The 11,317-nt window shown below is 57.9% G+C and overlaps 3 protein-coding genes across 6 annotated transcripts; 2 read left to right on the top strand and 1 right to left on the bottom strand.

Annotated features, from left to right (window-relative positions):
* The first annotated feature begins 1,275 nt into the window (after positions 1–1,275).
* On the top strand, positions 1,276–5,581 carry LOC113204211 (galectin-9-like). Of its 2 annotated transcripts, XM_026419290.2 has the most exons (8): positions 1,276–1,464; positions 2,764–2,836; positions 3,184–3,272; positions 3,368–3,575; positions 3,777–3,926; positions 4,118–4,297; positions 4,530–4,820; positions 5,191–5,581. In XM_026419290.2, the coding sequence occupies exons 2-8, from the start codon at positions 2,816–2,818 to the stop codon at positions 5,425–5,427; spliced, it is 1,176 nt and encodes a 391-aa protein (XP_026275075.1). In that variant the 5' UTR covers positions 1,276–1,464; positions 2,764–2,815; the 3' UTR covers positions 5,428–5,581. The 2 variants fall into 2 exon arrangements, with proteins under 2 accessions (XP_026275075.1, XP_026275085.1); XM_026419300.2 differs by lacking the exon at positions 4,118–4,297 and having other exon boundaries at positions 1,292–1,464.
* Positions 5,582–6,175: 594 nt separating this feature from the next.
* LOC113203531 (insulin-like growth factor-binding protein-related protein 1) lies at positions 6,176–8,059 on the top strand. Of its 3 annotated transcripts, none has more exons than XM_026418295.2 (5): positions 6,176–6,434; positions 6,537–6,761; positions 6,877–7,072; positions 7,208–7,517; positions 7,607–8,059. In XM_026418295.2, exons 2-5 carry the CDS (start codon positions 6,538–6,540, stop codon positions 7,777–7,779), a joined length of 903 nt encoding a protein of 300 aa, XP_026274080.1. In that variant the 5' UTR covers positions 6,176–6,434; position 6,537; the 3' UTR covers positions 7,780–8,059. The 3 variants fall into 3 exon arrangements, with proteins under 3 accessions (XP_026274080.1, XP_026274072.1, XP_026274065.1); XM_026418287.2 differs by having other exon boundaries at positions 6,177–6,434; positions 6,520–6,761; XM_026418280.2 differs by having other exon boundaries at positions 6,183–6,434; positions 6,517–6,761.
* LOC113204247 (prominin-2) lies at positions 7,887–11,203 on the bottom strand. Its single transcript, XM_052276799.1, has 9 exons — positions 11,041–11,203; positions 10,787–10,957; positions 10,611–10,710; positions 9,708–10,308; positions 9,407–9,621; positions 9,170–9,248; positions 8,966–9,093; positions 8,232–8,285; positions 7,887–8,128 (listed from the first exon to the last, which is right to left on the bottom strand). The coding sequence occupies exons 2-9, from the start codon at positions 10,872–10,874 to the stop codon at positions 8,104–8,106; spliced, it is 1,290 nt and encodes a 429-aa protein (XP_052132759.1). The 5' UTR covers positions 10,875–10,957; positions 11,041–11,203; the 3' UTR covers positions 7,887–8,103.
* Positions 11,204–11,317: the final 114 nt, after the last annotated feature.

Below are 11,317 nucleotides of genomic sequence, written 5' to 3' on the forward strand. Positions count from 1 at the left end.
CAAACCTGCAATTTCTGTTCTAAGAAACTTATGTTCAATTTGCACTTGCTTATTAAGTTCATAATCAAGATGCCTTGTTTTCTGTTTTTTTTTCCAATGTATAGGTTGTGAAAATTATATGTGCCATTAGCAAGCTTTTATTGAGTGCTTTCTAGAGATGTAGGTATGTAATATTCTTCTTTGTTTCAATGTGATGTTGATTTTAAGTAAAAGTTGTGAATGTAAGAGGACCTATGGATTGAAAAGTAATAGTTTCATCAAAGTTACTCCTATGTGAGTGAGTATTGACATATTGGGTGCACAATTACCTTTCTGTTTTCTGTTGTCATGGCCTGGTCCTGAATGAACCCATAAGTTACTAGAGTGAGCCAATTAAACTAAACATGATTATATGCATTATTGTTAGTATCTGTGTGATTGTTGGTCAGTGGGCCTATAATGAAGTCATGAAATATGAGACTAGAGACACCAAAGGTGTGATTATAAATACTTTAGATTAGTTAATTAAAAACTTATCAGGATTGTCTCACAAATTAAGGCATGCCTGAAGTATTCATCTATCGTAGCAGACAAAAGTCAATTTCATTATATCTCACTTCAATCTTTAAACTGACTTATTTTTTACTCTAGAAATTATGTTTTTCTTTCTTTTGATATCTATTTGTTTACTTGTTTTGAATATATTCTCATTTTTGTCTCTTTATTGTTTACAAAGTAGCCTTGTGTGCATTTATTTTACATAAATGTTTGAAATTCTGTGTTCTTTGCTATGTACTATTGTAAACGTTTCATTCATTGGTTTTAACACATCAGTGTGTGATCATCTTCATATTGCATTCTCAATTAAGATTGCAAAATGCAGTGCAGAAATGAATTGATTTGATACCTATAGATGTTAACCATGTTTGTAGTTCCTATATTGGTTTACTTAGAATAGAGAAAGTGTTCATTCTATTATTACCTTTATATGTCTATTTTAAAACCTGAGTTCAAACATATTCTTATTAATATCTTCTTTTTCTCTTCTACAAAGATTCAGCTATGAGTTATGTTCGTTCACTTGTGGTGTATTTTTTTCTTAGTAGTAATACAAAGACCCTGTAGATCTGATAACCAATCGAAGTACCCTCTTTTCTTAACTCTACCTGTGATTTTTTTAAATATTTTTTTTTTCTGCACTATTTTTACACGTCATCCGTCACCGGCCACTCCCAGTCTAGGCGGACGGTGTATTTTGAGTTGACTGACTGTGCGGTGTGGACGCTGCCGTGCGATAACTCCCTCGAGCCTCTTTGGATAGATGGATAAGGGCATCCGCCAGAGAGACTGGGTCTGTGACCGAGTCTCTCAGTCCCTGCCAGTTGCTCGCGCTCAGCACCGTCACCAGGTCCCTTTCAGACCTTGCAGCAACTACACATCGGTGCTCAAGAGTTCAGTCGACAGGATAGGGTTCATCACCGGTTGGTAAGTAACTATATAGGACTGTCTTTCTTCCAGACAGCTTAGCTGCCCGTCCTTCGCGGTTCGTCTTTTTGGTCAGTTCTTGAATTTCCTGTCGTCCATCCCGTTTCTGTTGAGGTAAAAATAAATAAACGGAATACTGTGATTTACTACACCAAGGACCAAGGTGGCTGATACACCCTTCTTTTCCGTAGTTATTTGGTACCGTATGCAAGATGTGCGCGATATGCATACGGGGATGACTAACGCCCCTGCCCTGGGGCATGAGGCAGCACAGTAGTACTACGAAATTGGACGGGAAGCAGCCAACTGGTAGCTCGTCACCATTTGATACTCGTGACGATTACATCCCCAGTAACAGTAACAGTAAGACCCACGTCAGTGTTGACGTACAGGTTTTCGCACCCACGTCTTATTTGTGGGGGGACTCTTATCGAAATCCCTTCCTAGGCGGTCCTTCTGGCCTCTGCCTGGTGTATGGTCCGGATCTGCAGGATACAGTCGATATCAATCTTTAAGAGAGAACAGGCGAGCCCCCAACAACATGCGCCCAGGAAGTGTGTTTGCTACCGACTAGCCGAACCTGTCAAATCTCTCCACGCTCCAGTGAAGGACGTTAACAAATCCCCCCTCTCCCCCGAAAGCACAAAAACAACATAAAAATAAACATATGTAGAAAAGTCAATGTGCTTAAAATGTTAAGACAGATCGTCATGGGTGCCCGCTGGGGCCTAGGGCTATCACTCTTTAATTAAATCAGATTATCAAAGATATGCCCACTTTCTAGCAATATAACATTATTTAACTCATTGGGTCCCAGAGCTATACAGATAGGTGGCGTCTTCCAGCACAGCAAGGCCACCATGTCGTTACGTTGGCCTCAAAGTGTGTTAAAATGGGGAAGTACCACGAGGGGTGACCGGGGGTAACTTCATTAGAGTACTTTCTTCAAATTAAACGAAAATAATCCATGATCTATGAGTATTCCTACACGAATCCGCGGCCAGCTCTCCTTTTATCGGTGTGTGCTCAACTGGCCAAGCCCGGATCGCAGAGAGATAAGCCTATCCTATCACACATAATCTGGGAGGGGACCACTCCTCCAACGCCGCGTATACGTCACACTAGAAATACGCAATACATGTCTCACATATTTTTTGCGCATTGTATGGGCTTACACTGGATAAACAAAGGTGCAAAGTCGCGCCTTTCCAAGGGCGCTAAAGAAAATTTCAGTTACGAGCAGCCTCTATCAAGAGCCCTAAAGGTGCTAAAAATAGTGCCTTCCTCTCACTGTTTCAGCCAAGTGCAGGAAAGTGTACCCTGACGACATCGCTGCGGACGACTCTCCACCATGTATTCAAACAACAGCTTCGTAAGTTTGAGAAACGACGACAACATTTCTTGAGTATTTTCCAAGCGATTGCGCGTGAGACCGCTTTTATGTCGAATGGAAAGTTGTACTGTACCGCATGCAGACTTTAAGCGCGTTTTCCTGGGCTAGTGGGAATAAACCCCACAATGATCGTCTACCAAGGGGCCGCGAGGGAGCGGTGGGCGTCAATCGCACTTGGGGCGCTCTGGGCGGGCCGCCGTCTTGACGCAGCTGCTTGGCGGCTGGCCTACCCAGCGCGCGGCAGGCGCCATCGGTAGCGTCGCCTCGTGACACGTTCATTGTGGGGACCGGGTCTCAGACATCATGCCCCTGTTCCTGTCCCCCAGAATGTCCCCTTCGTGAGGCAGCTGGAGGGTGCCATGCACCCTGGCCGGGCCATCGCCATCTACGGTAACATCCCGCACCACGCCAGCAGGTAAGTGGGTCGTAGCGGCGCCACTTGGGCGGGGCGGCCCTGGCCGAGGTATCACCACGACCGTGCTCACGGCCCTCGTGCTTGCGGTGCGGCAGGTTCGTCATCAACCTGCAGTGCGGCGGCGCACCGGCCAGCGTGTCGGACATCGCGCTGCACATCTCGGTGCGCTTCGACCAGAACTGCGTGGTGCGCAACACGCAGCAGGGCGGCGGCTGGCAGCACGAGGAGCGCGACGGCGGCCTGCCGCTGCGCCGCGGTGGCCACTTCCAGATGCTCATCATGTGCGAGGGCCACGGCTTCAAGGTAGCAAAGCGCCGGGTCCGGGTGGCGACCCGTGCACTTCACTTAAAATTCAATCGTGCACCGTTTTATTTAAACTTTTTAAAATTAATTTTTTGACTGTTTGGGAGGGTTTATACTTTGAGTGAATAAGTTACCCCTTGCCCTGTGCCTTCCCCCCCCCCCCCCCCGTCACACTCTCACTCCACGGTGGTGTTGCCGCAGATTGCCTTGAACGGCCAGCACTTCCGCGAGTTCCGCCACCGGATGCCCTTCCAGCGCGTGACGCACGTCAGCGCCGAGGGAGACGTGCACATCAACAGCGTCTCCGGAGTGATCGGCGCCTACGGCTCGGCCCACCAGACCCACAACCCGGTGAGAATCCTACTACCGCAGTGCGTGGTCTCCGGGCAGGGCGTCGGACAGGTGCGGGCGGTGACCTCGTCGGTGACCTCGGTGGAGTCGGAGAGGCCAGAGGCCGCCGTGCTGCGTACGCGATGCGGGGAGGTCCTCGCGGAGGAGAAGGTCGTGTCAGAGCGGCTACACGTGCGCAATGTCACCCCCAGGCCCGGCGGCTTCACGGCGCCAAAGCCACCAAGGTCCCGACACCGAAGGCGAGCACACCCGCGTACCCGGGGACCTCTGTGACCTCCACTTCAACAATGAGTGTTCTGAGCGCCCCCTTCCAGCTTGGTGCAAAGAATGTTCGTTCCAAGAGAGTAGTTACCCCCTCAACTCCAGCGTTGGTGAGTGAATAGGGGGGAGCTGCAGAAGTCACGCATTTTCACGCCCTTCAACTTCATATTTGATTTATCAGATGGCAAAGTACGCACAAAACCATTAAATTTGGAATCCCCCCTTCCCCCTTTTCCATGATCCACGCTGTGGTGCTTCTGAGCAGGTTTCTCGCGCTGCAAACACAATACTTTGGTGCTGCCGGCCAGCCGGTCGCTGACACTGTACTCGCCCCTGTTGCAGTCCGTGCCACACGTGCAGAACATCGGCTCCGTCTACCCCGGGCGGTGCCTCCGCGTGCGGGGCTTCATCCCCCACAACGCCTACCGGTTCAGCGTGAACCTGGCCACGGGCCCGTCCATGGACTACAACGACCTGGCGCTGCACGTGTCGACGCGGCCGTCGGAGGGCCTGGTGGAGCTCAACACCTGCCGGCGCGGCGGCTGGGAGAGCGGCCAGCAGCTGCGGCCCTGCCCGGTGGCTCTGGGCCAGTCCTTCGAGCTCATGATCCTGGTGGACGACTACTGCTACAAGGTGCGAGCCCGGCCCGCCGGCGGCGTCCCCCTCCAGCGCTTCGCCGAACCATGGCGACGCGTAATCCATTCATGGCACGAGATGGGATAATTAGAGGCAGGGCCAGGCCCGGGCCAGGCGACGCTGACGTCTCGTCATTCAATCAGGCCTCACGGCCCCGCGGCCGCGGCGCGCAGCAGGGTAAACGGGGAGCGGCCGCGGGAGCTGTGCCGCCTCCCCCGGGGGATGCCGCCGCTTGTCTTTGCGACATTTTCAATCGCGTCATCTCCCGTTGGGCGGTCTCCGATATACCGACGGTTCATCCGGAGATCCGGAGGTCCAAGCTGCACCTCCTATACCACCTTTGACTGACGCTTTGTTTCGCCCGCAGATTGCTTTTAACGGCGTGCACTTCGCCGAGTGGCCGCACCGTCACCCGTACCAGGGCGTGAACCACGTGATCGTGGAGGGCTCCGTGCAGCTGCAGCTTGTCAGCCTGGAGGGGCAGCCCCGCGGTGGCGGCTACGCCCCGCCCCCGCCCCCTGCCCAGGTGCCCTTCTACCCCTCGCCCTACGGCAACAACGACTACCACCACCACCTGCCCAACCCGTACCACATCATCTACTGACCGCGTGTCGCTGACCTTCGACCCTGCGCGTCCTGATGGAAGCTGTTTTACATTGTGTTTATAAGATTAAGGTGGACTGGGGTACATCGCCTATCACGACAGCTGACGGCCGTGCCACATGCTAAGTACAGATTATATTTTGAAGAACACTTAATTTATGTCGTTCCTGCCAACCCCTCTCCTAACCGGGCGGATGATTACGGACCTGATTTGCACACTTTCACTCCGCATAGCCATACATACAACACTACACACCCAGAGCGACCTCGCTAACTATCACATTCCCTGCATTTCCGGATCGCAATGCGCTCTATGCAGCCCGGCCGGCGGCACGCACCCGCCCCGCCCCGCCCTATCAGCTGGCATGCACAGCGCTCAGCCGAGGACCACAAGGACCCTCAAGGTCGGGGCGGGGCGGGCGGGGGAAGGGTAGGCGGTCCGATGCGACGCCGATCTCCTCCTTCTGATGCCGGGATGGGGCCGCTGCGCAGTGACGGGCTGGTGAGTCATCCGGGCCTCGGAACGGGGCGCCACGTGACACCGATCACACACGCCACCCCCCACTGGCACACCCATGTCGTGAGCGGTTAATTACTCGATGAGTACTTTCTGGCCTTGATCTCGACTTTGCTCCCCCCCCTCCCCCACCCCCACTCCCAGTTCCGCGAAGCCCGCGAGGCGAACCAAACCCATCCCATACTCGGGACGGTTGTGGCAGACCGCCTTCCCGTCCCGTCCTTCCTCCACACCCGCCCCTCACCATCCCCTTCCTGCCACTCCCTTTCCCCTCCTTCCTGCCCACAGTCATGCACTCCCATCTGGAGGACTACGACGAGGGGAAGGGGGAGGGGACTCTCTGTGCTCTCGGCCCGGCGGACGGAGACGGCGGCCCGACGGAGCAGACGTCGACTTCCCCGATAAGCGAGTGGTCCTGGACGTCTTGCTGACAGGACAGCGCCGACCCGACCGACCCGCCTGCCAGTCAGCGACTTTGTCAACAAACCGAAGTAAGAAGGCGCTCCGGCGCTCCTACACGTAGACTTCCCCCTTCACGTGAAGTCCCTCACGCCCTCGACGCTGTTCTACCAGCAGGCCGTCACCCTGTCCAGGATGCCGTCGTGGCTGCTGTTGCTGTGCTGCTGTGCCGTGGCGGTGCATCCGGCCGCCCGTGCCGCGCCGCCCGAAGACGCCGCGTTGCGTGCCCCGGACGACCTGCAGGACGGCCTCGTCGTGGAAGGCTTCACCGACCTGCCGCCCACGCCCCCCGAGCCGGAGCCGTCCACCGAGGCCCCCGAGCCCCCAGAGCCGGGCTGCGCGCCGTGTAGGGTGGGCAGGTGAGTATGGGATTAGTGAGTAAAGCCCCACCGACAACCTGCTCGTCGACGGCCGTCCCTAGTCGACAGCCGTCCCTGATCCACGCTAGTCTAAACCCCCCGCCGTCCGCCCCAGCTGTCCACGCTCGGCGGCGGACTGCTCCACGGGACTGGCCCCTGACCCCTGCGGCTGCTGCCCCCGAGGCGTGTGCGGGGTGCGCGAGGGCGCGCGCTGCTACAACGCGTCCACCAACGGCGACCTGGCCGCCAGGGCGCTGGGCGTCTGCGGCGAGAACATGGACTGCGTGACGCGGCTCGACCTCGGCGACATGGTGAGTGAGTGGGCGGGAGGCGAGCGCATGCTTGCAGTGGTTGCACAGTGCGGCCGCTATCAGTATCAGTTCCTCTCGGCGGGGCGGTACAGTACAGTGCCCCTCATGCTCACTCCCGACGCCCTCCTGCCGCAGGACAAGCCCGAGGCGCTGTGCGTGTGCCGGGACCAGGGCCAGGTGTGCGGCTCCGACAACACGACCTACCCGTCCTCGTGCCAGATGCGCGTGGCCGGCGCGGCGGGCGGCCAGGACGAGCCGCCCGTGCGGGTGTGGCTCAAGCACCGCGGCCCGTGCCGGGCGGCGCCGTGGATCGTGACGCCGCCCGCCCCCGTGCAGTACGTGGCGGGCTCGCCCGTGTCCCTGGAGTGCGAGGTGAAGGGCTTCCCGGCGCCGTCGCCGTCCTGGGAGCGCATCAGCGCGGAGGGCATCGCCACGCCACTGCCCAGTGAGTACGACGCCGGTGCGACTGAGCCCCCCGCCCATACCGCAACCTCTCCCTCGTCCTCGTGACCGGACGCGACCCTCTTCGTGCAGGTGACGACGCCTCCCTCGTGGTGATGGTGCGCGGCGGGCCCGAGGCCTTCATGGCCTCCTCCTGGCTGCAGATCATGGCGCTGCGCCCGGAGGACGTCGGCACCTACATCTGCGTGGCCACCAACAGCGAGGGCGTGGCCCGCGCCGCCGCAGAGCTGACCATTCTACCCTGAGGCCGACTGAGGCCATTCTATCTGCACTGCTTGCACGAAAAACTCTTCCTCAATTGTGCTGCTGCGCTCTTTCCCGTTATCTGCTGTGAAATAAGGTAGGCTTAGGCTTAGATAAATTATTTATTAGATACTTCTGTGATTGTAGAGTACATCATTTGTCGGCGTTCCCGTTGCCTAAGTATAAAAAAAACCTCTTCCTAACACCGTACATGTAAAAGTAAGATTATGGCATCGTTAATTTGTATAATTCGAGTAAAAAATAAAGCAAAATTAAAAAGTCTGTCGCGGTTGGGTTGCTTGGTCCCCTTGTCTCGCAGCCTGCTTTCACCAGCCATCTGGCGCCGCTGTGCTGGAAGCCGGGAGAAAATAGATTTTCACGTTACTTTGCTGCCAAGATGTTTGTTATTGGCTCGTAACAAAGTCCGCTACAGGCACTCCCTTCTCTTTCTTACCCTGGAGTGAGCCACGCCCCCCTGCAGGCCGACGGGCTTGGAGCGATATGGGCCCTGGAGAAGAGGAAAAGCAAGTTGCAAACGAAATGGAAATTGCTCCTGTCCCTTAGGAGGGGTGCGTGCGTTTTACAAAATGTTCTCCAAAATATGTTCTGGCCAGGTCAACGGTCAATTGGTTGTGACCACGTAACACAAAAAAGTTTAGAGATTTTTCTGATTCACTGGAGTTTTGAATCGACTTGCGACTGTTCGAAAACATGATACATTGGGTCTAGTCAGTCTAGTACTCAAGATAGCCTCGCACCAAGCACCCGGCACAAAGCTTTTCGCAAGGGGGAAAAATATGATCGTACCTGCTCAGTTTGGCTCGGGCCGCCTAAACTGCTTTTGCCCGGCGAGAACCTCGCCCTCGCCCGGCTGGCGTCATAAGTCAGGGGCTTATGCTCTCATGGAGGCCCTGGTGGCCTGACCAACGCCCTGCATGGGCGGGGGGAGCGGGGGCGGGGGAGCGATGCCGTACCCGGGGGAACCCGGAGACATTGACTCCCAGCTCAGACTGAGTCAAAAAACAAAATCCAGGGTGAGGACATATCAAAAATTGCATTCTTTTTCCTGTCCGGTTGCGGTGTATGGTCGAGGTGGGGCTGGCTGTTTGGGGACTGTAGGGGGACTGAGGTAGGAGCAGCGGCGTGAGGTCGGGCGCCCTGCCACTTTGGCGCCCGAAAGCCACTTACCCGGGGTGGGGCCCTGGACCGGGGCCCCGGAAGCGGCTGTTGATCCGACTCCTCACGAGGCGCAGCGCCGGCGCCGTGGTGGCCAGCAGCAGCAGCAGCGACAGCGTCAAGCTCGCCCACAGGCCGTTCTGCGACACGGAAATTGTCAGCCCCGGCCCGGGCCCTCTACCCCCGCACCTACACCACCCCTCCTCCAGTACCTACCAGCGGGTCCATCGCGTGCCGACACAGCAGAGTGCTGAGCGCGTGGAAGGACGACCACAGCGGCCCGCACCGCGCCACCCTGGATGCGATGCCACAGATCAGATCAGATCGAATCAGCCCCCCCAATCGGATGAAACCAGGCTAAATCGAGTTGAGCCTGCACTGGTCGGGGCCCAGTATCACGGCTCAGCTCGTCGTCTGCTCGGCCCGCCCTGGGCCTGCCCAAGGGACACCTACCGCGCTCGCAACCCCGACACGACGTGGTCCCGGGCCTGCTGCAAGTAGCCCAGGATCCGGGCGCGAAACTGCCCCGCCTTCTGGTCGGCCATCGTTGTGCCCTGCTTGTCGACGAAGTACTGGATGGTCTTGAGGTGGGACAGGCTCTGGTTCACCTGCCTCTGTAGTGGCGCTAGCTCCACCTCCAGGGTGGTAAGCTGGTACACCAGATTCTCCTGCAAGCCGAGGAGGTCGCTCTCTGGGTAAGCAAACTACTGCATCAACGTCTCTCGCCTAAGGACGTGCACTGCCATCACCTCACCTTCTTGACTGCGAGGGGCTGCACGTGAGTCGAGAGCACCCTTCTGGTACGCGAGGCCAGCGTCTCAACCCGTGAGGCGGTGGCGACGTCCCCGATCTGATTGGCCACGCTCTCCATCTGGTCGGCCAGGGCCGAGAGGTCCTTGCCCGTGACGCCGCCCGACACGAGGAGGCGGTGCGCGGTGAGGTTCGCCATGGTGGCGTCCAGCAGGGCCTTCAGGTCCGCCTGCAGCTCCGGGGTGAGCAGCTGCAGGTGCGTGAGGTCCGGCCGCACCTGCGCCAGCTGCTGCTCGACGTCGGTCCATCCGCCGGGGTCCGTGGCCTCCTCCAGGTCCGTGGCCCAGCGCAGACCCAGCACCGAGTAGGCGCCGCCGTCGTAGCGGCAGCCCCGGAGCACGTCCTTGATGGGCAGCGCCACGGACTTGTTGGGGTAGAGGAGGCGCGCCAGCGTGCCGGGGTCCAGCGCGCGGGACAGGGCGGCGTAGTCGGGCCCGGACCGCAGGGGCCGGCACACGAACACGTCGGCGTGGCCGGCGACCAGCAGCACGGCCAGCGCGCCCAGCCACAGCGGCGCCAGCACCAGCCCGGACAGCACCACGGCGCTGCAGCACGACGAGACAGCCGTCAGCGGGGAGTAAAGTACACGTCAGTTGGTGGGGATCGCCCAGAGAGTATGTCCGTCTTTTGCCCTGGCGAAAAGGACGAGTTCAGCTGGAAGCTCCCTAGCGCCTTGGAGGTAGGCAACATCTTGGCTGCGGCGCATGTGTGTACTGCGGGGTGGCCTACCCCACGACTCGCAGGCGCTGAGCTCCCGTAAATTAACGAATGAAACTGAAAAACTGAGAGATGCGGTCATACTTTCTGTTCGATCTGTTATCTGGGCGCCGGTGGGGCTTGCACTCACGACAGAAGGGGTGGTCCCGCGCGTTCACTCGGCCCGTAGCACAGGCAGACCGCGCTGCCGAGGAGGAGGACGGTGGGCATCATGACCAGCATGGTTGCACCTGTGAACAAGGAGGTGAAGTGAGGCTGGCCAGTGCGCATAGGGCGGGACGCCAGTGACCGGACCGGGGGGCTCACCGACACTAGCCGTCCACCTCCAGGAGTCGATCTCCTGGGCCAGGTCCGTGAGCTCGAGAGCGCGGGCGCGCGCGTCGGCCAGGTCCATGCCGAGGCGCGCCGAGATGCCGTCCAGGGGACGCAGCAGCGACGCCAAGCTCTCGAGGCGCGCGGCGAGCGCGCCCGCCACACCTGCAACGCAACGACCGACGTGGTGCCGAGGAGGTTGCCAAAGTAGGCCGTGTCCGAGTCCGCGGAGCCCACCCGCCGCTTACCCTGCCTCGCCGCGGCCGTCCGCTGCGCCACGAGCTCCGGGACGGTCTGGAACTCGGACCTTGCCCTCTCGGCCACCGCGGTGAAGTTGCGCGACCCCAGGGACTGTAACTCGCCGAGCCTCGCGTCGGCCAAAATCTGCCAGAGCACACGGGGAGAAAGGGTTTCCGTCAACGAGAATTTTTAAAATATCACTCTCCCGGCAGTATTGTGAGCGAAAGGGGGAGGGTATGCGGGGCAGAGGTGTGGTGAGGCGAGCTGCGCGGGTGTGTGTGTGGG

The sequence above is a fragment of the Frankliniella occidentalis genome, unplaced genomic scaffold (assembly GCF_000697945.3).
Source record: "Frankliniella occidentalis isolate FOCC.00 unplaced genomic scaffold, Focc_3.1 Scaffold4449, whole genome shotgun sequence".
Lineage (NCBI taxonomy): Eukaryota > Metazoa > Arthropoda > Insecta > Thysanoptera > Thripidae > Frankliniella > Frankliniella occidentalis.

Coding starts and splice junctions, on each gene's coding strand:
- LOC113204211 (XM_026419290.2), top strand. CDS start 2,816: ATGTATTCAAACAACAGCTTC. Junction 3,576..3,776: donor GCGAGGGCCACGGCTTCAAG/GTAGCAAAGCGC, acceptor GTGTTGCCGCAG/ATTGCCTTGAACGGCCAGCA. Junction 3,927..4,117: donor CCCACCAGACCCACAACCCG/GTGAGAATCCTA, acceptor TGTCACCCCCAG/GCCCGGCGGCTTCACGGCGC.
- LOC113203531 (XM_026418295.2), top strand. CDS start 6,538: ATGCCGTCGTGGCTGCTGTTGCTGTGCTGCTGTGCCGTGGCGGTGCAT. Junction 6,762..6,876: donor GCGCCGTGTAGGGTGGGCAG/GTGAGTATGGGA, acceptor CGTCCGCCCCAG/CTGTCCACGCTCGGCGGCGG. Junction 7,073..7,207: donor GGCTCGACCTCGGCGACATG/GTGAGTGAGTGG, acceptor CTCCTGCCGCAG/GACAAGCCCGAGGCGCTGTG.
- LOC113204247 (XM_052276799.1), bottom strand. CDS start 10,874: ATGGACCTGGCCGACGCGCGCGCCCGCGCTCTCGAGCTCACGGACCTG. Junction 9,622..9,707: donor AGCCCCTCGCAGTCAAGAAG/GTGAGGTGATGG, acceptor CTCGGCTTGCAG/GAGAATCTGGTGTACCAGCT. Junction 8,129..8,231: donor GGGGCGTGGCTCACTCCAGG/GTAAGAAAGAGA, acceptor CCCGGCTTCCAG/CACAGCGGCGCCAGATGGCT.